General features: G+C 45.5%; 1 protein-coding gene across 3 annotated transcripts; it reads left to right on the forward strand.

The window, feature by feature from the left end:
• Window positions 1-401: 401 nt before the first annotated feature.
• LOC111853306 (carbonic anhydrase XIV) lies at window positions 402-12,212 on the forward strand. Of its 3 annotated transcripts, XM_072716658.1 has the most exons (11): window positions 402-702; window positions 925-945; window positions 3,131-3,301; window positions 3,753-3,907; window positions 5,175-5,270; window positions 6,595-6,661; window positions 6,959-7,116; window positions 7,858-7,984; window positions 8,625-8,648; window positions 9,411-9,495; window positions 11,574-12,212. In XM_072716658.1, exons 1-11 carry the CDS (start codon window positions 633-635, stop codon window positions 11,668-11,670), a joined length of 1,071 nt encoding a protein of 356 aa, XP_072572759.1. In that variant the 5' UTR covers window positions 402-632; the 3' UTR covers window positions 11,671-12,212. The 3 variants fall into 3 exon arrangements, with proteins under 3 accessions (XP_072572759.1, XP_072572761.1, XP_072572760.1); XM_072716660.1 differs by lacking the exons at window positions 402-702; window positions 925-945 and adding an exon at window positions 997-1,064; XM_072716659.1 differs by lacking the exons at window positions 402-702; window positions 925-945 and adding an exon at window positions 1,182-1,398.
• The last annotated feature ends 1,291 nt before the right edge of the window (window positions 12,213-13,503 follow it).

Below are 13,503 nucleotides of genomic sequence, written 5' to 3' on the forward strand. Positions count from 1 at the left end.
CAGAGAGACAACTGACAGAGAGGTGGCTCACAGAGAGACAGCTCACAGACCAGTAGCTCACAGAGACATTTTGTTTGCTCTCCCACATTGTCTTCCAGCTCTTATTCTGTATCTGTTTACACGATTGCTTTGCAGCAGCATGATGAGATTCACAAAGCAGGCCATTCGGAGAAAGGGAAGCCAGCTACACTTTTTCACACCATATGCACAGAACCCCCTAACTGCAGCCTGAGACACACATTTTGTTTGCATTTTCCATTTATTCTCTTTAACTTTCCTCCCAGACTTTACATTTTTACCTTCTCTGCCACCCTTTCTATTCCCCCTCCCCCCCTCCAAATCCCACTCACTGTGCCCACCATTCTTTACAAGTCCCCCTCCCAATCTCTTTTATTCCCTCTCAGCCTCTCGGTTGACTCAGACTTGGTTTGCGCCGGACTGGATTGCGGTCTCTGCTGACTTGTTTGTTCAGCACTGCGGTTTCCAGCTTATCTCTTCTGAGCCAGTGTCCGTATCTATCACTGTCTATCACTCATAGTGCACAGAAGGGTGATATGAGAGACTAGTTAACTGCACTCGAGCCTCGATCCACCTCCTCATCTGCTGCCCGTCTCTTTGCACCTGCATGGGCGATGGACTCGTTTAATCTGGGGACACTTCTACTTTGTTTTTTCTTGCGCTGGATAGATGGTGCAGATGCTGGTAAGGGCAATATTAAAATGTCTTTCATTCCTCACTCCATTTCTCTGAGCTGTTAATAACTGTACTTGGTTTTTAAATGATAGTGGAATGAAAAGTCTTTGTACTATCATTCTGATTAACTGACTACTGGTCTACAACCGCAAGTGAGTACTAACAACAGTCTTCCTTTATCTTTGTTCATTAAGTGAATGCACTTCACACTATGTTCTCTCCTTATTTCAGATTCACACTGGACATATAAAGGTAAAATGAAAACTCTACATACGTGTCTTTGAGGTTTAGCTGTAGTTTTGAAGCCCCAAACAGTATGTTATCATTACAGTTGCATCCCTGTTGCCTCGACACGCTTACGTCTAATTAAGGTTCGGTCATCTGTATGCTCGTCTTCCTCCATCTTCATCCTCATTGTACTCTCTCTCTCTCTGTCTCTCTCTCTCTCCAACTCTCCTGTTCTCCTCTAAAGTCCTGAATTTGGCTCCCTCTCTGCCGCACTCGGCTGTTTGCTACTCGCAGCCGGCCAGTTGGCCATGCTGGCAGCGGAGAGACGGTCACACTGAGGGGGACAGGAAGAAAGGGGACTGGGGGACGAGTGAGTGGGTGACAGAAAAGGAGTCTGGCAGCTCCGTGTGGAAGGAGAGATGGAAGAGGGTCCCCTTTGGGTCAGTGAAGCTGGTGGCTTCGTACCTGCGAGGGGAGGTACTTCCATGTGGCTGGTTATCATGTTTAGGGTATGTTAGACCTACGGTACATCGTGTTCTTAACTCCACTGATGTCCTGTCAAAGTAAGAATAAGTCTTGTGACTTTAAAATTCCAGCAGGTAGCTGTGTATAGTACATGCTAAATTCATCCCGTGTAATGTTACAGTAAACGGGGGGGACAGTAGGCAGTGCCAAGCTGCATGTGTGCAGTTTTATAAGCCGCTGTGCTTCCTTGCCGGCATGAGCATTCCTGCCGAGCGTCCCGCCGCGCGGGTCCATGTGCTGCGGAATGCTCTGCAGTATTTAGGACACCAAGCTAGGGCTAGAATGGCGAGATGTGAGTCTCGGTGTTGTCAAGGCGATTTCCATGACAACGCAAAGCTAGGCGACAACGTTTTTTCTGTCCTCTGTTTTTGATGGAGGGGTGGTCAGAGGTTAGGGGGGGCGGTGGTCAGGCACAGAGGAGAGCTGCTTATGGATGAGAGCAGCACCGTGTGAGTTCCAGGTTAGGAAAATCAAAAGCCAGTTGAAATATGAACTTGCTGCGATGTCCCAGGAACCCATATGATTAAAAATCTTAAAAAAAAACACAAGGTTATAAAAAGGTCTTGGTTATATTAATATTAATTCAATTTAATTAATTTTTATATAGCGCCTTTCGTAACAGAATCGCTCCAAGGTGCTTTACATAGGACTTACATGCGTTGTGATACATTGTACATGTTAAGACAGAATAAAACAAAAAATGGGAAGAGGGAGGAGAAAGAAAGAAAGAAAGAAAGAAAGCCAGATGACAATGGAGAAGAGGAATCAAAAAACACCTCTGGGGGTCCAAGACTGACCACACCATCCCCCCCCCCTCCCTGGACTTGCTAGTGAGTGGGCTTGCCTGCTAAAAGTAGGGTGTAGACTGTGGAGAAGTTAATCAATGAATATTAATAAAAAACAGAAGTAAAGTAGTAAGTAGTAGATAGCTAAAAGTAAATGCTGTGCATTAAGCGAACAATAATCTTATAAATGCTGCTTTCAGCATTACAGACTGGGAATACGACATTTAAACATCGTAAGACCCAAAACCCAGCAGCAGGCTGTGAGCCACCCTTTCTCTCTCTTTCAGCTGCATCTCCCCTCCTTTGTCCCCACTCTCCGTAGCGAATCCGCACCCCTCTCCCTATTCATTGCCACCCCCCCCCCCTTTCCTCCAGTCTCACAGGGGTGTGCGGCGACACCCGCCTCTCAGCTTGGGCTGCGATCTGCAGCTTCATCACATACGCATGATTGGCCTTTGGGTCTGTCCCTCAACACGCTCTGGGTCCCGTTTTACCCGCCACTGTCGGATGAGAGGGACCCTCCCATCCCCCCTCCCGCTGTCTGCTGTCCCCTTGCTGGCTTTTGTCCCTGCATTTCATTTCATGTCTGTCTGCCCATCACTCTCTCTCTCTCTCTCTCTCTCTCTCACACACAGACACACACACACTTTCCTTGCATTTGTATGAATGGACACTATGGGTGATTCGTATGAATTTATCACACCAAAGTCCCTCCAAATGAAACCCAAAAACACAAAAATGAAACTATAGGCCTTAGTGCTGTAAGAAAGACAGAGCAGTCAGACCCCTGTAATTGGGGCTCGGGCTTCATTCAGGATGGATTAAAACACTAATCCACTGCTGGGGGGCCTGGCATCACCCACACTGCAGCCCGTTTGAGCATCTCCTCTCCCCACCAGATATGGCCCAGTGGTCAAAGTCCTTCCCCGACTGCGGGGGGGTCTGGCAGTCCCCCATCGATGTGGAGACCTCCGCCCTGCATCACGACCCCTCGCTGATGCCTGTCAATGTTGTGGGTTACCATAAGCCCGGCCACGATCCCTTCACCCTGTCCAACAATGGACACACAGGTGAGGCAGCGGGGGGGGTCCCTGAACTGTGTACAGCAGCATGTAGTTAATGCATAATTACCCATAATGCCAGACAGACAAGCGCTTTTGTAAACAGCCACGTAAGTTTATCTCATCCTGCGCCTTAATAACTAAATAAGTCAATGCTAACATTATGTCCTCGTTGACGCCCCCGTGCGTTGGCACTCTCATCATGTCCTGCTCTGCTCAGCTGTTCTGAACGGATCATTGTCAAACCCGCTGGCCCAGAATGGTCCGGTTCGCCACGCTGAAAGACTTCTTTGTTGCCTTTGCCTGGCCTGTGATTCCTGGGTCACGCATTCATACGGTGTCCCCGTGGTTCCCGCTCCTCGTCCATGACGCTGCTGCTCGCCGGGCCAGACTCCCGCCTCCCGTTCCCATGTGAGCGCGTACAAGGCCCGCCCACGCCTTCCCATCTCCTGTGTTGCAGTGAAGATGTCCTTGCCCGCCTGGCAACTGGGGGGGCTGCCCTGGAAGTTCACAGCTGTGCAGCTGCACTTCCACTGTGGTAGGGACTGGGATGGCAGCGGGGGCCTGGCCGGGGGCAGCGAGCACACCGTGGATGGCCGTCGATCCGCTGCTGAGGTGAGGGATGCCTACCGTATGTCCCATGTGATACAGTCATTGTTTGCCCAAATGGCCAAAATCCTGGACACCCATAAATCCGATATGCAAGTCTATATGTGAGTAATTGTGTTTATCCAGCCCGGCTCATTGGAACTGTTCAAAGGTGTTCCTGTTTTAGGAAAAACAAGAGATTACAGAGGGCTAATTAGTAAGGTTAACATCCCTGATATAAATGCTCCCTCCTAATGTCTGGATTAAAGGCGCACAGAGGATTTTTTGTCAAGCTGTACTGCTACAGGATGCTGTTTGCTGGGAAACAGGCAGGGCAGGAAGATTTGTTCTTGTATAAAGACAGGCAGACACAGAGGGACATGCAGGGACACACTGAGACACACACAGGGAAACACACAGGGACATGCAGGGACACACAGGGACATGCAGGGACACACAGGGAAACACACAGGGACATGCAGGGACACAAACAGAGATCCGCACAGGGAGATGAGGGGGACGCAAATCCAACCTGGAAGAACAAGACTAAGCTCAATGGGCTCCAGCTGATCTTGGTGCCGGTTCCCATCGTGCTGAAGCGGGCCTGGGTGTAAGAGGGGGCACTGAACAGCATGATGCACATACAGCCCATCTCTGTGCTTGGATGAGAGGGCTGCAGGGCTGGGGAGGGGGTCGGGAGTGGAGATGAGGAGAATGGAGGAGATAGAGAGACTGGGGGGTAGGGGAGAGAGAGGGGGAGACTGGGGGGGGGGGGGAGAGAGAGGCTGAAATGCAAAGGGGGAGTGAGCCAGGGAGCCAAGTGAGAGGACAGGAGTCAGTGGAGGAGCGTCTCCCCTGGCTGGTCCGGTCTTGGGCAGGAGGGAGGCTGCATTATGCGGGAATCAGCCCAGAGGCAGGCGGCCCAGCTGCTCCTTCACAGGTTCACCGACTGGGAGAGAGCAAGCAATGGAGGGAGAGGAAGGGAAAAAAGGTGAAAGGGAAAGGAGGAGGGAAGATCCACCTGCATTGGTTCAGTCTGTGGGCCAGTTTCCCTGTGTTTCCTGTTCAATGGCTCCCATGACCACATGTCTCCCAGCCGTCCCGTCCCCCTCTCCCCCACCTGCTTGCTTGCTGAGCTTCCAATATAAATGAACTAATAAACTTCATTCAGACTGACCGAGAGATTTTATACGGATTAGACAGCCACACACATTCTGTGGAGAACTCCCACGTGCGCGCACACACACACACACACACACACACACAGATTAATGCAATTTTTTGTTCTCCTCAGCTCCATGTGGTCCACTACAATTCAGATCTCTACCCCAACGCGTCTGTGGCCCAAAGCCAGCGAGACGGCCTGGCGGTTTTGGGAGTGCTGATCGAGGTGCTGTTCCCTTCATAACCTCTTTACCCCAACCCTGCTCATCCCTGAGTCACACACCATTTACGCCACTTCTCATGAATGACAGATTTCTGGTCAAAAACAGACAGAGCGAGGATTTTCCAAAGTGTTTAAAGATGTCAGCTGAAATGAAGATCAGAAATAGCAGTAGAAACAGCAGGGGGTCCGTCATTTGGTCAGATTCTTACAATCTAACATTTTGTCTGTGAGACATGTTCTGGCTCAGAGGGAGGAAGGAGCTTCCAGAACTAGGAAGGCGGGTCTCAGCTCTTTATTAGTCTATAGTTCTGTCAATCATAACCCAGAAAATACAACTGGGGGCCTGAATCACAAAGCAGAATTTCTCGCTTAGCCGGATAACCAACAAGTTATTGACCAATCACTCCTTGTTTCAGATAATTTGTTGCAGACATGCTTACAACAGACAGGAACAAATATGTATGACTTTAGGGTTTACCTGCAAAAAAATGTCAGTGGATTTACAATTAGTGGAACTATATTTAGCGGAAGTTGATTGGTCCACTGATGGTTTTCAAAGTTAGTAGAAACGCTAATCCGCTAATAAAAAGGTTAACTTTGCCAATTAGCAGTTAGCGGATTAGCGGAACCCTGCCTACCACTGGTTAATATCTAGCATAGGGTTGGGCCATAATAGAGTGGGATGGAGGGGTGAGAAGCCAAACAACGGACCACAGAATGTGATTTTGAGGTGGGGTTATTATATACATGGTAAACGGACAATGACGAATTGACATGTAGCAGATACAACCCACCAGTGATAGACATCGGAAGTGACCCAGGCCGAAGCAACAAATACAAACACAGGCTAACTCAGTGCAATCCCCAAGCTAACTTATTATGTAGAAAACAAAGATGAAACAAAAAGACAATTGTGCCCCTAACTCTGTAAGTACCAAAACACAAAGCCAAACACACTCAAAACAAAAATGGCAGCCACTTCTTACAAATTGAACAATAATGTGTGTCGCCAAACTGTGTCTTCATAGAGTACATTGAATAAAGACATAGTCTGCAGGAACAAGTAGAGGTTCCTGGCCTTTGCAAAGAGAAATCTTGTCATTTAAGAGGAGACATTTAAGGAATGTAGAGGTGAAATAAGATGGCTCTTTAAATGTCACAGGTACTGGATACCCTGTCGTGGCGAAAGTACTGCAACCATTTTTCAGCAATGTGATGTGAAAATGCACTTTTTGCAGCCTATGAAATCTATAAGATCTTGTTCCAGTTCTGTGGCTATTTCATGTGTTTACTCCTATTGCTGTTTAATTGGCCTGTTGTCCCCCAGACAGGTGATGACAATAACTCTGCGTATGAGAACATCTTTAAGTACTTGGAATTCATCAAATATGCAGGTGACACTAATGTGTCGTTAGTGTCTGTTGGTCAATGTCAAACACTGTCAGTTTCTAATCATGCCAAACAGCTCATGTGTGGCGTCAGACTCTTGGTGTGTCCGTGTGTCCACTTGTCTAATCCAACCTTGACCTGAAGGTGGCGCATTGCACAGTAGAGCCATGAAGTCCTGTGTCTGTCATGAACACATGATTGTAGCATGATTCCCAAAGAGATTCCCAGTACTGTAGCTTTAAGCATCTACTCCCTGTCATCGTCATACTGAATTGCTGCAATCCTTTTACTGCCCCCTGCAGGACAGCAAACGCCCATCCCCTCCTTCAATGTCCGCTCCCTGCTCCCCACTGACCTGGGCAGATACTTCCGGTACAATGGCTCGCTCACCACGCCGCCCTGCTACCAGAGTGTGCTGTGGACAGTTTTTGCGGAGAAGGTTACTGTGTCTCGCACGCAGGTGAGAACATAAAGCAGGGCTCTCCAACCTTAGAGTGAGAGCCACTTCTACAAAGAAAATTACCTGGGGAGCTACGTGTTTTATACAAGATTATATCAAACATGGTAAAAGTTGTTGCCACTGGGGGAGGGGGGTGATGTATTTCCTGTGATTGAAGCTGTTTATTCTTTGATGAATGTTGCTACTTAGTCAGGAAAACTGCTAGAGATTTTGGGCCCCATGAAAGCATATCATATTGGGCCCCCAACCCAGACCAATCCAGGCCCCTCACTCAGGGGCCCTTGGAATCATCATAACCCCCCCCCCCCCACCTTTACAGCACCTCCCCAACTAAATGTATAATATAGATAGGAAACACAACTGTGAGATGTTTTTAATTTTCTGACTGTTTTCTTTGTTCAAGAGGAAGACACTGAAATGGCTATTGGCCATTTAGAAGGATACTTGCTGAGATCTTCCTGACTGCCACGTCCGTTTCTTTCATATAAGAAACAGTTTAATAAAAAAAATCCCTTTTTGTTTTCATTTCCATGTTTTCAGCCCAATATCACATTCACTTATAGTTCCTTTATTGGGTGAACCAGCAAAATGCGAATGATGCAATACCTTACATTAGGTAACCAAAACTGAACTTTTCCAGAACATTTCTTCAGCTGTTTTGTTTTCTCTCTCTCTCTCTCTCTCTCTCTCTCTCTCTTGCTCTCTCTCCTGCCACCACTTTCATCCCGCTCTACACCATAGCTGAAGAACCTGGAGACAGCGCTGTTCTCCAACGATGAGAAGGACCCCAAATCTGTCCCTCTCCAGGACAACTTCCGCACAACCCAACCCCTCAACCAGAGGGTAGTGTTGGCCTCATTTGTCTTGGGTCAGTACACTCTGGCTCTCATGAGGGGAAGAGTACGAGATACTGAGAGAATGTGTATGCGGTCAAGAGATGGAGAAAAAGAGAGAGAGAAGAAATTTCTTGAAGTGTTAAGATGTAATTTTGTGTAGAACTTTGCAGGCATGAGTTGCTGCTGTGTAGAGATCTTCAACCTGCAGACTACAGGGTTTTTTCCACACCTGGCCACCCCTACTGTCCCTGTCCTGTGTGGATCTTCATTACAGTACTTAGTGCTTCACATATATGTCCACATATTCCTCAGTAAATCTTGCAGGAGAAATGGCATCATTGTCCAACAAGTAAACAAATCAGCAGCATTTTAATAGCTGTAGGGATTATGCAGGGGGGGGGGGCATTTAAATTTGCTGTGGGAGGGAGATGAAAGGGTAAGAAAAGAAGCCTAATGTTATTGAGGTGGGGGGAGGGAGGCTATTAATGAGGCCCCCGATTAGTGTTTGTGGAATCTCACCGAAAACACTGACCACATTGTTTGCGAAGGATTGAGATGGTGGGCGAGCATGAATATGAACGTAAAATTAGCGAGGAATACAGCTCATAGCCCACCTCAGTGCACCGGAACACTGAATATAATTCTGAAAGATGTTTCTTTTAACTATTCCAGATTCCATCACCAGATACACTCTTGGTAAGTGTGCATCATATCTTAGCCTGATCACTGCCCATAACTGTCCATGTGTCTCCTGTCCTGTGTACTCTGGGATATTTGCAGTGAGTAGTAAGCTGTCTCCTGCCCTGTGTACTCTGGGATATTCACAGTGAGTAGTAGGGTGTCCCCTGCCCTGTGTACTCTGGGATATTCACAGTGAGTAGTAGGGTGTCCCCTGCCCTGTGTACTCTGGGATATTCACAGTGAGTAGTAGGGTGTCCCCTGCCCTGTGTACTCTGGGATATTCACAGTGAGTAGTAGGGTGTCCCCTGCCCTGTGTACTCTGGGATATTCACAGTTAGTAGTAGGGCGTCTCCTGCCCTGTGTACTCTGGGATATTCACAGTGAGTAGTAGGGTGTCCCCTGCCCTGTGTACTCTGGGATATTCACAGTGAGTAGTAGGGTGTCCCCTGCCCTGTGTACTCTGGGATATTCACAGTTAGTAGTAGGGCGTCTCCTGCCCTGTGTACTCTGGGATATTCACAGTGAGTAGTAGGGTGTCCCCTGCCCTGTGTACTCTGGGATATTCACAGTGAGTAGTAGGGTGTCCCCTGCCCTGTGTACTCTGGGATATTCGCAGTGAGTAGTAGGGTGTCCCCTGCCCAGGCTCACTGTGAGCCTGTACTGGATACATGGCTGTAATAACAGCACTATTAAAAGTGTACAGTATTTTGTGCAGATTCTCTGGTCCTGTTCCAAATGTCCTGCCTAATGGTAAATTGAAAATCATCTTTCTTCCAGGAAAACTGTGTGCTGTGGTGGTGGGGAGCCTGTGTGGCCTCCTAGGTTTGGTGATGGTCATCATCCTCGTCGTAAAGGCCATGCGGTAAGTCCAGTGTCCTGTTGCCCTGGCTGAGAAGGCTGTGATAATTCTTTGTGCACTTTATCACACATTTCCGAAGGGGGTCAAACACAGTACCGGGCATATTTTGCTGGACGATATTTAGCTTTAGCATTAGTGAGTTTCACAGGACAGAGGGCTGAACCATAAAGTCACCAGATCCCTGGTCCTGCTCTCCCCTCGTGTCACTCTGCTTCCACACCTTCTTTCAGCATGAAAGTCCACATCTGCAGCCTTTCGCTGCTCGTCCTTCTCCCAAACCCCTCTCTTTCACTTTCTCCTCATTCCGAAACATCTTTCCTTTCAAAACCCAACCAATGATGTTCAGAACAGCTATATAATGATATAATGTTGATCTGTGTAAGCAGGTCATGTGACTATGTCTCTTAATCACATGACAGCTCTACCTCTAGTTGGGAGGCCCTCACATCAGTGAGACCAGCACCTTCACGCAGGTCACTCTGAAATTATTAACTCGTGTTGTTATGACATGACCGTAACCTTTGACCTTTATATTAGGATCCTATGTATCTGTGCTTGAAATACTGATCTTTCCTTTTCCTGTTAGCTTTAGGAACCTCAAATGAATCCTTGGGTGATAGACATGAAAACGATTCTCTATGAATCTCTTTTCCGGTTCCTTAATGCCTTATAATAATAAATCAACGTATCCCTTTTACATCTAGTCTCTTTATACATTTTACAAAATAAAGCATTTTTAAACCCATGTGTGTATATCTATACATACAAATACAGTGTACAGTGTATCCTTGTCGTACAATGGAGTTATTTTCCGATTAACCCATCGTAAGTGTAAAATACTATAAGTCGAATATTAACATGATATTCTAAATAAATAAGTAAAAAAAAAAAAGTAAATAACTCTGAATAAGTAAAAAATTGCTGCAACTAACCAAATACCAGTATTTGAAAAGTGAATTAATGAATACAACTTTATTTAGTTGGACATCGTTCTTTTTCTACAGTGGTGAGGGTTACTAGGTTGATATGTAAAATAATCACTAAAATAATGATAAGGTAAGATCTGGATCAGATTCAGACTTGGACATCGCACCAATATAACTGGATTTCGCGTGTGTGGACATAGCACCACAAAATTACTCGTAGTGCCAAACATAATATCAGTGACATGCACCGAAAACATTACACAAGGTGGCGCCAAATCCCTCTGCTTTGTCAGTGAATTTACTACTTTGAATTTGCCCTCCGTATGAAATGGGTTATCTACATAAAGTTCCCTTGCCTTGAATGCAATTCATTCAGCACTTAATATTAGAAAACTTTATGTTGGCACAAACCCTGATCATTCTGCCATTAAGGAACCTAAGAACATCTACCTCTTGTGACTGGCTTGTTCTTACCGTTCACGTAAAGGGGAGGGGGCTTGATTTAGGGCAGGTGGTTAAATTTGGGCACAACGATAAAAAGAACAACTCTCAAGTACGTTCTCATGTAAGTTCCCTTCGTTTGTACGGAAGAGCCGTTTAAAGGAATCGGATCGTTCTCAAAAGTAACATAACCAATCGGTAAGTTGAAATATTGTAAGCTGAACTATTGTAAAGCGAGGAGCATCTGTATATTTTATATATGTATATTACATATACCTATATATTTGTCCACAATTCATATACAATCTCTTCTTCATCAGTATCAAAACTTTAAGCTATATGGATCCTCCTTCCTGCTTTGCTTTTAGTGTGTTATTGTAGTGTTCTGCCTTGTTGCAAAAGGCCCAGAGTCATTAGTATTTATCATGTAGTTCTAAGTCACTGCTCGTAACTCCACCACACTGTACGATTTCTGTGAGTGCTGTTGATGCTTCTAGTTGGGTACGTTTCACTTTACAATTTCACTGATAATTTACATAACTTTCAGCAAGCCAGCTTTCAGGGTCATATCTTTGCAGAATGTATTTTGTGATATTGTGATATCTCTTCTGAAATAATTTAAGTGGACGATATCAACACAATTAACATTGACCTAAATCTTTATATAGCTCCTTATTTTCGACTCACTGTAGTCATCATACATCTTTGCTGCAGATCTAAGGAACATGACAAGGAGCAACAGCAAGACACAGCCTTCAAGACAGACCCTGACCCAGAAAAACTGGAAGCCCCTCCCAAAGAGGAAGCTTAAGCCTTATGTGATTCCTTGGACCTCAGCACCTACTTCCTGTTTGAGTGCATGAAATTCCTCTGCATGCCAAACCAGCTACTCCAGCTTCAAGTCCATCCTTTTCCTACCAGTTTGTCTCCTATATACACAGCCAAGTCAGACCCAGTTTGCTGTCGCTGAGGCCATTGCACACACACTCCTGTATGCCCCCCCACTTCCTGTCAGTAATTGGCCAGTATTGCTTGTAATGTGTTTAGGAAAAGGGGGATATGTAGCTATTTACCTGTATGAATGCCTGTCTGGATGCTCTTGTTATCTGCCAATATGCCTGCAGGTTGCACATGCATCGTGATAAACAGTACACATATCCAGCTATTTTCTGTCATTAGGTTATAGTCAGAGGTGCATATTTCAGGTCCAGAAAGTAAAAAATTGAGCCAGTTGAGAATAAAGAGTAACAGTCACAGAGTACTCTGCGAGTTGGTTGAAACAAAATCTTCATCTGGATATTTTCTGGGAATATCTTTGAACTGTTGCAAATAAATTTCCAAAGCTTAAATTTCCTTCAGGAAAATTAAATCATTCAATCAATCAATCAATCAATCAATCAATCTATCTATCTATCTATCTATCTATCTATCTATCTATCTATCTATCTATCTATCTATCTGTCTATCTATCTATCTCTCTATCTATCTATCTATCTATCTATCATCTGTGTCTTGAGATCTGAACAGTTTACATGTGCATGTGAGTGCTTTCTATGGCTAGTGACCTTTACCTACTGTAATGTAGAGCCTTGCAGTGTTGAAGCTGCTGTCTTTGACATGAATAATTATCAGTTTGCTAAAGAAATATGATCAGTCAGTGGCAATAAGAAAGTGGGAACTCATTCAGAATCGTGGAGCGCAGGAGCATGCTTACACTGACCTTATGACAATACATCTAAGCATTTTGACTCTCGTAGTTACAGTTTTTCTCAGTTGCTTTCATGCAATTTCCTCCTGAGAAACACCATTCTCACCATGCAGTTCTCAAAACAGTAACACAGTGTCCCACACACAGTTGCATTTCTCACCTGACTTTGACAATCAAAACAGTTTGTACATTCATCACTGAGAGCTGCAGGTCTCTCACTCGCTTTGATACTGTCGCACGATGCATCAGTGTCATCAATCAAATCATTTTAAACTTCTTTCAGGTATGCAGTAAAGAGTAAGGCCAATCGCACACTGTCAGTGGTAACAATAAAATTGGTCATCAACTGAAAATAAATGGAATTACCTGTTCTCAGATGAGTCAGTTGAAACAAAGAGAAACACATGTTCACAATGTTATATCACAGGTGCATGTCATGCCACTAAATTGCATTCACACAAGCAGATATAGATGCTCAGGTTCCACTGCATAATGCTGAAAATGGAGCAGGAAGTTGTGAGAGGGCGTGGTGTTCGAATGGCAAGCGGGAGAGGAGCACGCAGAGGACAAGGACAAAGAAGGGTTCAAGGAAGACAACTGAGTACATATCAGAGGGTCACTGGCGAAATACGGGCAGCAGTTGTAGATCATGTGATCAATCATGGCCTGAGCTTTGCTGAAGCTGGTTGGCGGGTGCAGCCTCAGGTGGCACGATGTACTGTGGTCTCTATTATATGGACATTCAGGAATGGGAGCAAGTAACTGGTCCAACATTTTCATTAGTTCTGTTTCATATGCAATATAACAAATACAATTCTGTAGTATGCAGTACAGAGTAGTCAGCTACCTCTGGATAACAATTGATGTCCTCATTTGTGTTGTCAGAATAGAACCACTGCCTCATTCTGGTGGGAGAGGCCCACTTCTGTCACATGA

Source organism: Paramormyrops kingsleyae, chromosome 9 (assembly GCF_048594095.1).
Source record: "Paramormyrops kingsleyae isolate MSU_618 chromosome 9, PKINGS_0.4, whole genome shotgun sequence".
NCBI classification, from domain to species: domain Eukaryota; kingdom Metazoa; phylum Chordata; class Actinopteri; order Osteoglossiformes; family Mormyridae; genus Paramormyrops; species Paramormyrops kingsleyae.

Bases quoted from the DNA above. Each gene is read 5' to 3' on its own strand.
- LOC111853306 (XM_072716658.1), top strand. From the start codon at position 633: ATGGACTCGTTTAATCTGGGGACACTTCTACTTTGTTTTTTCTTGCGC. The intron at 5,271-6,594 runs GTGCTGTTCCCT...GTTGTCCCCCAG, and splicing joins TTTTGGGAGTGCTGATCGAG to ACAGGTGATGACAATAACTC. The intron at 6,662-6,958 runs GTGACACTAATG...TGCCCCCTGCAG, and splicing joins GGAATTCATCAAATATGCAG to GACAGCAAACGCCCATCCCC.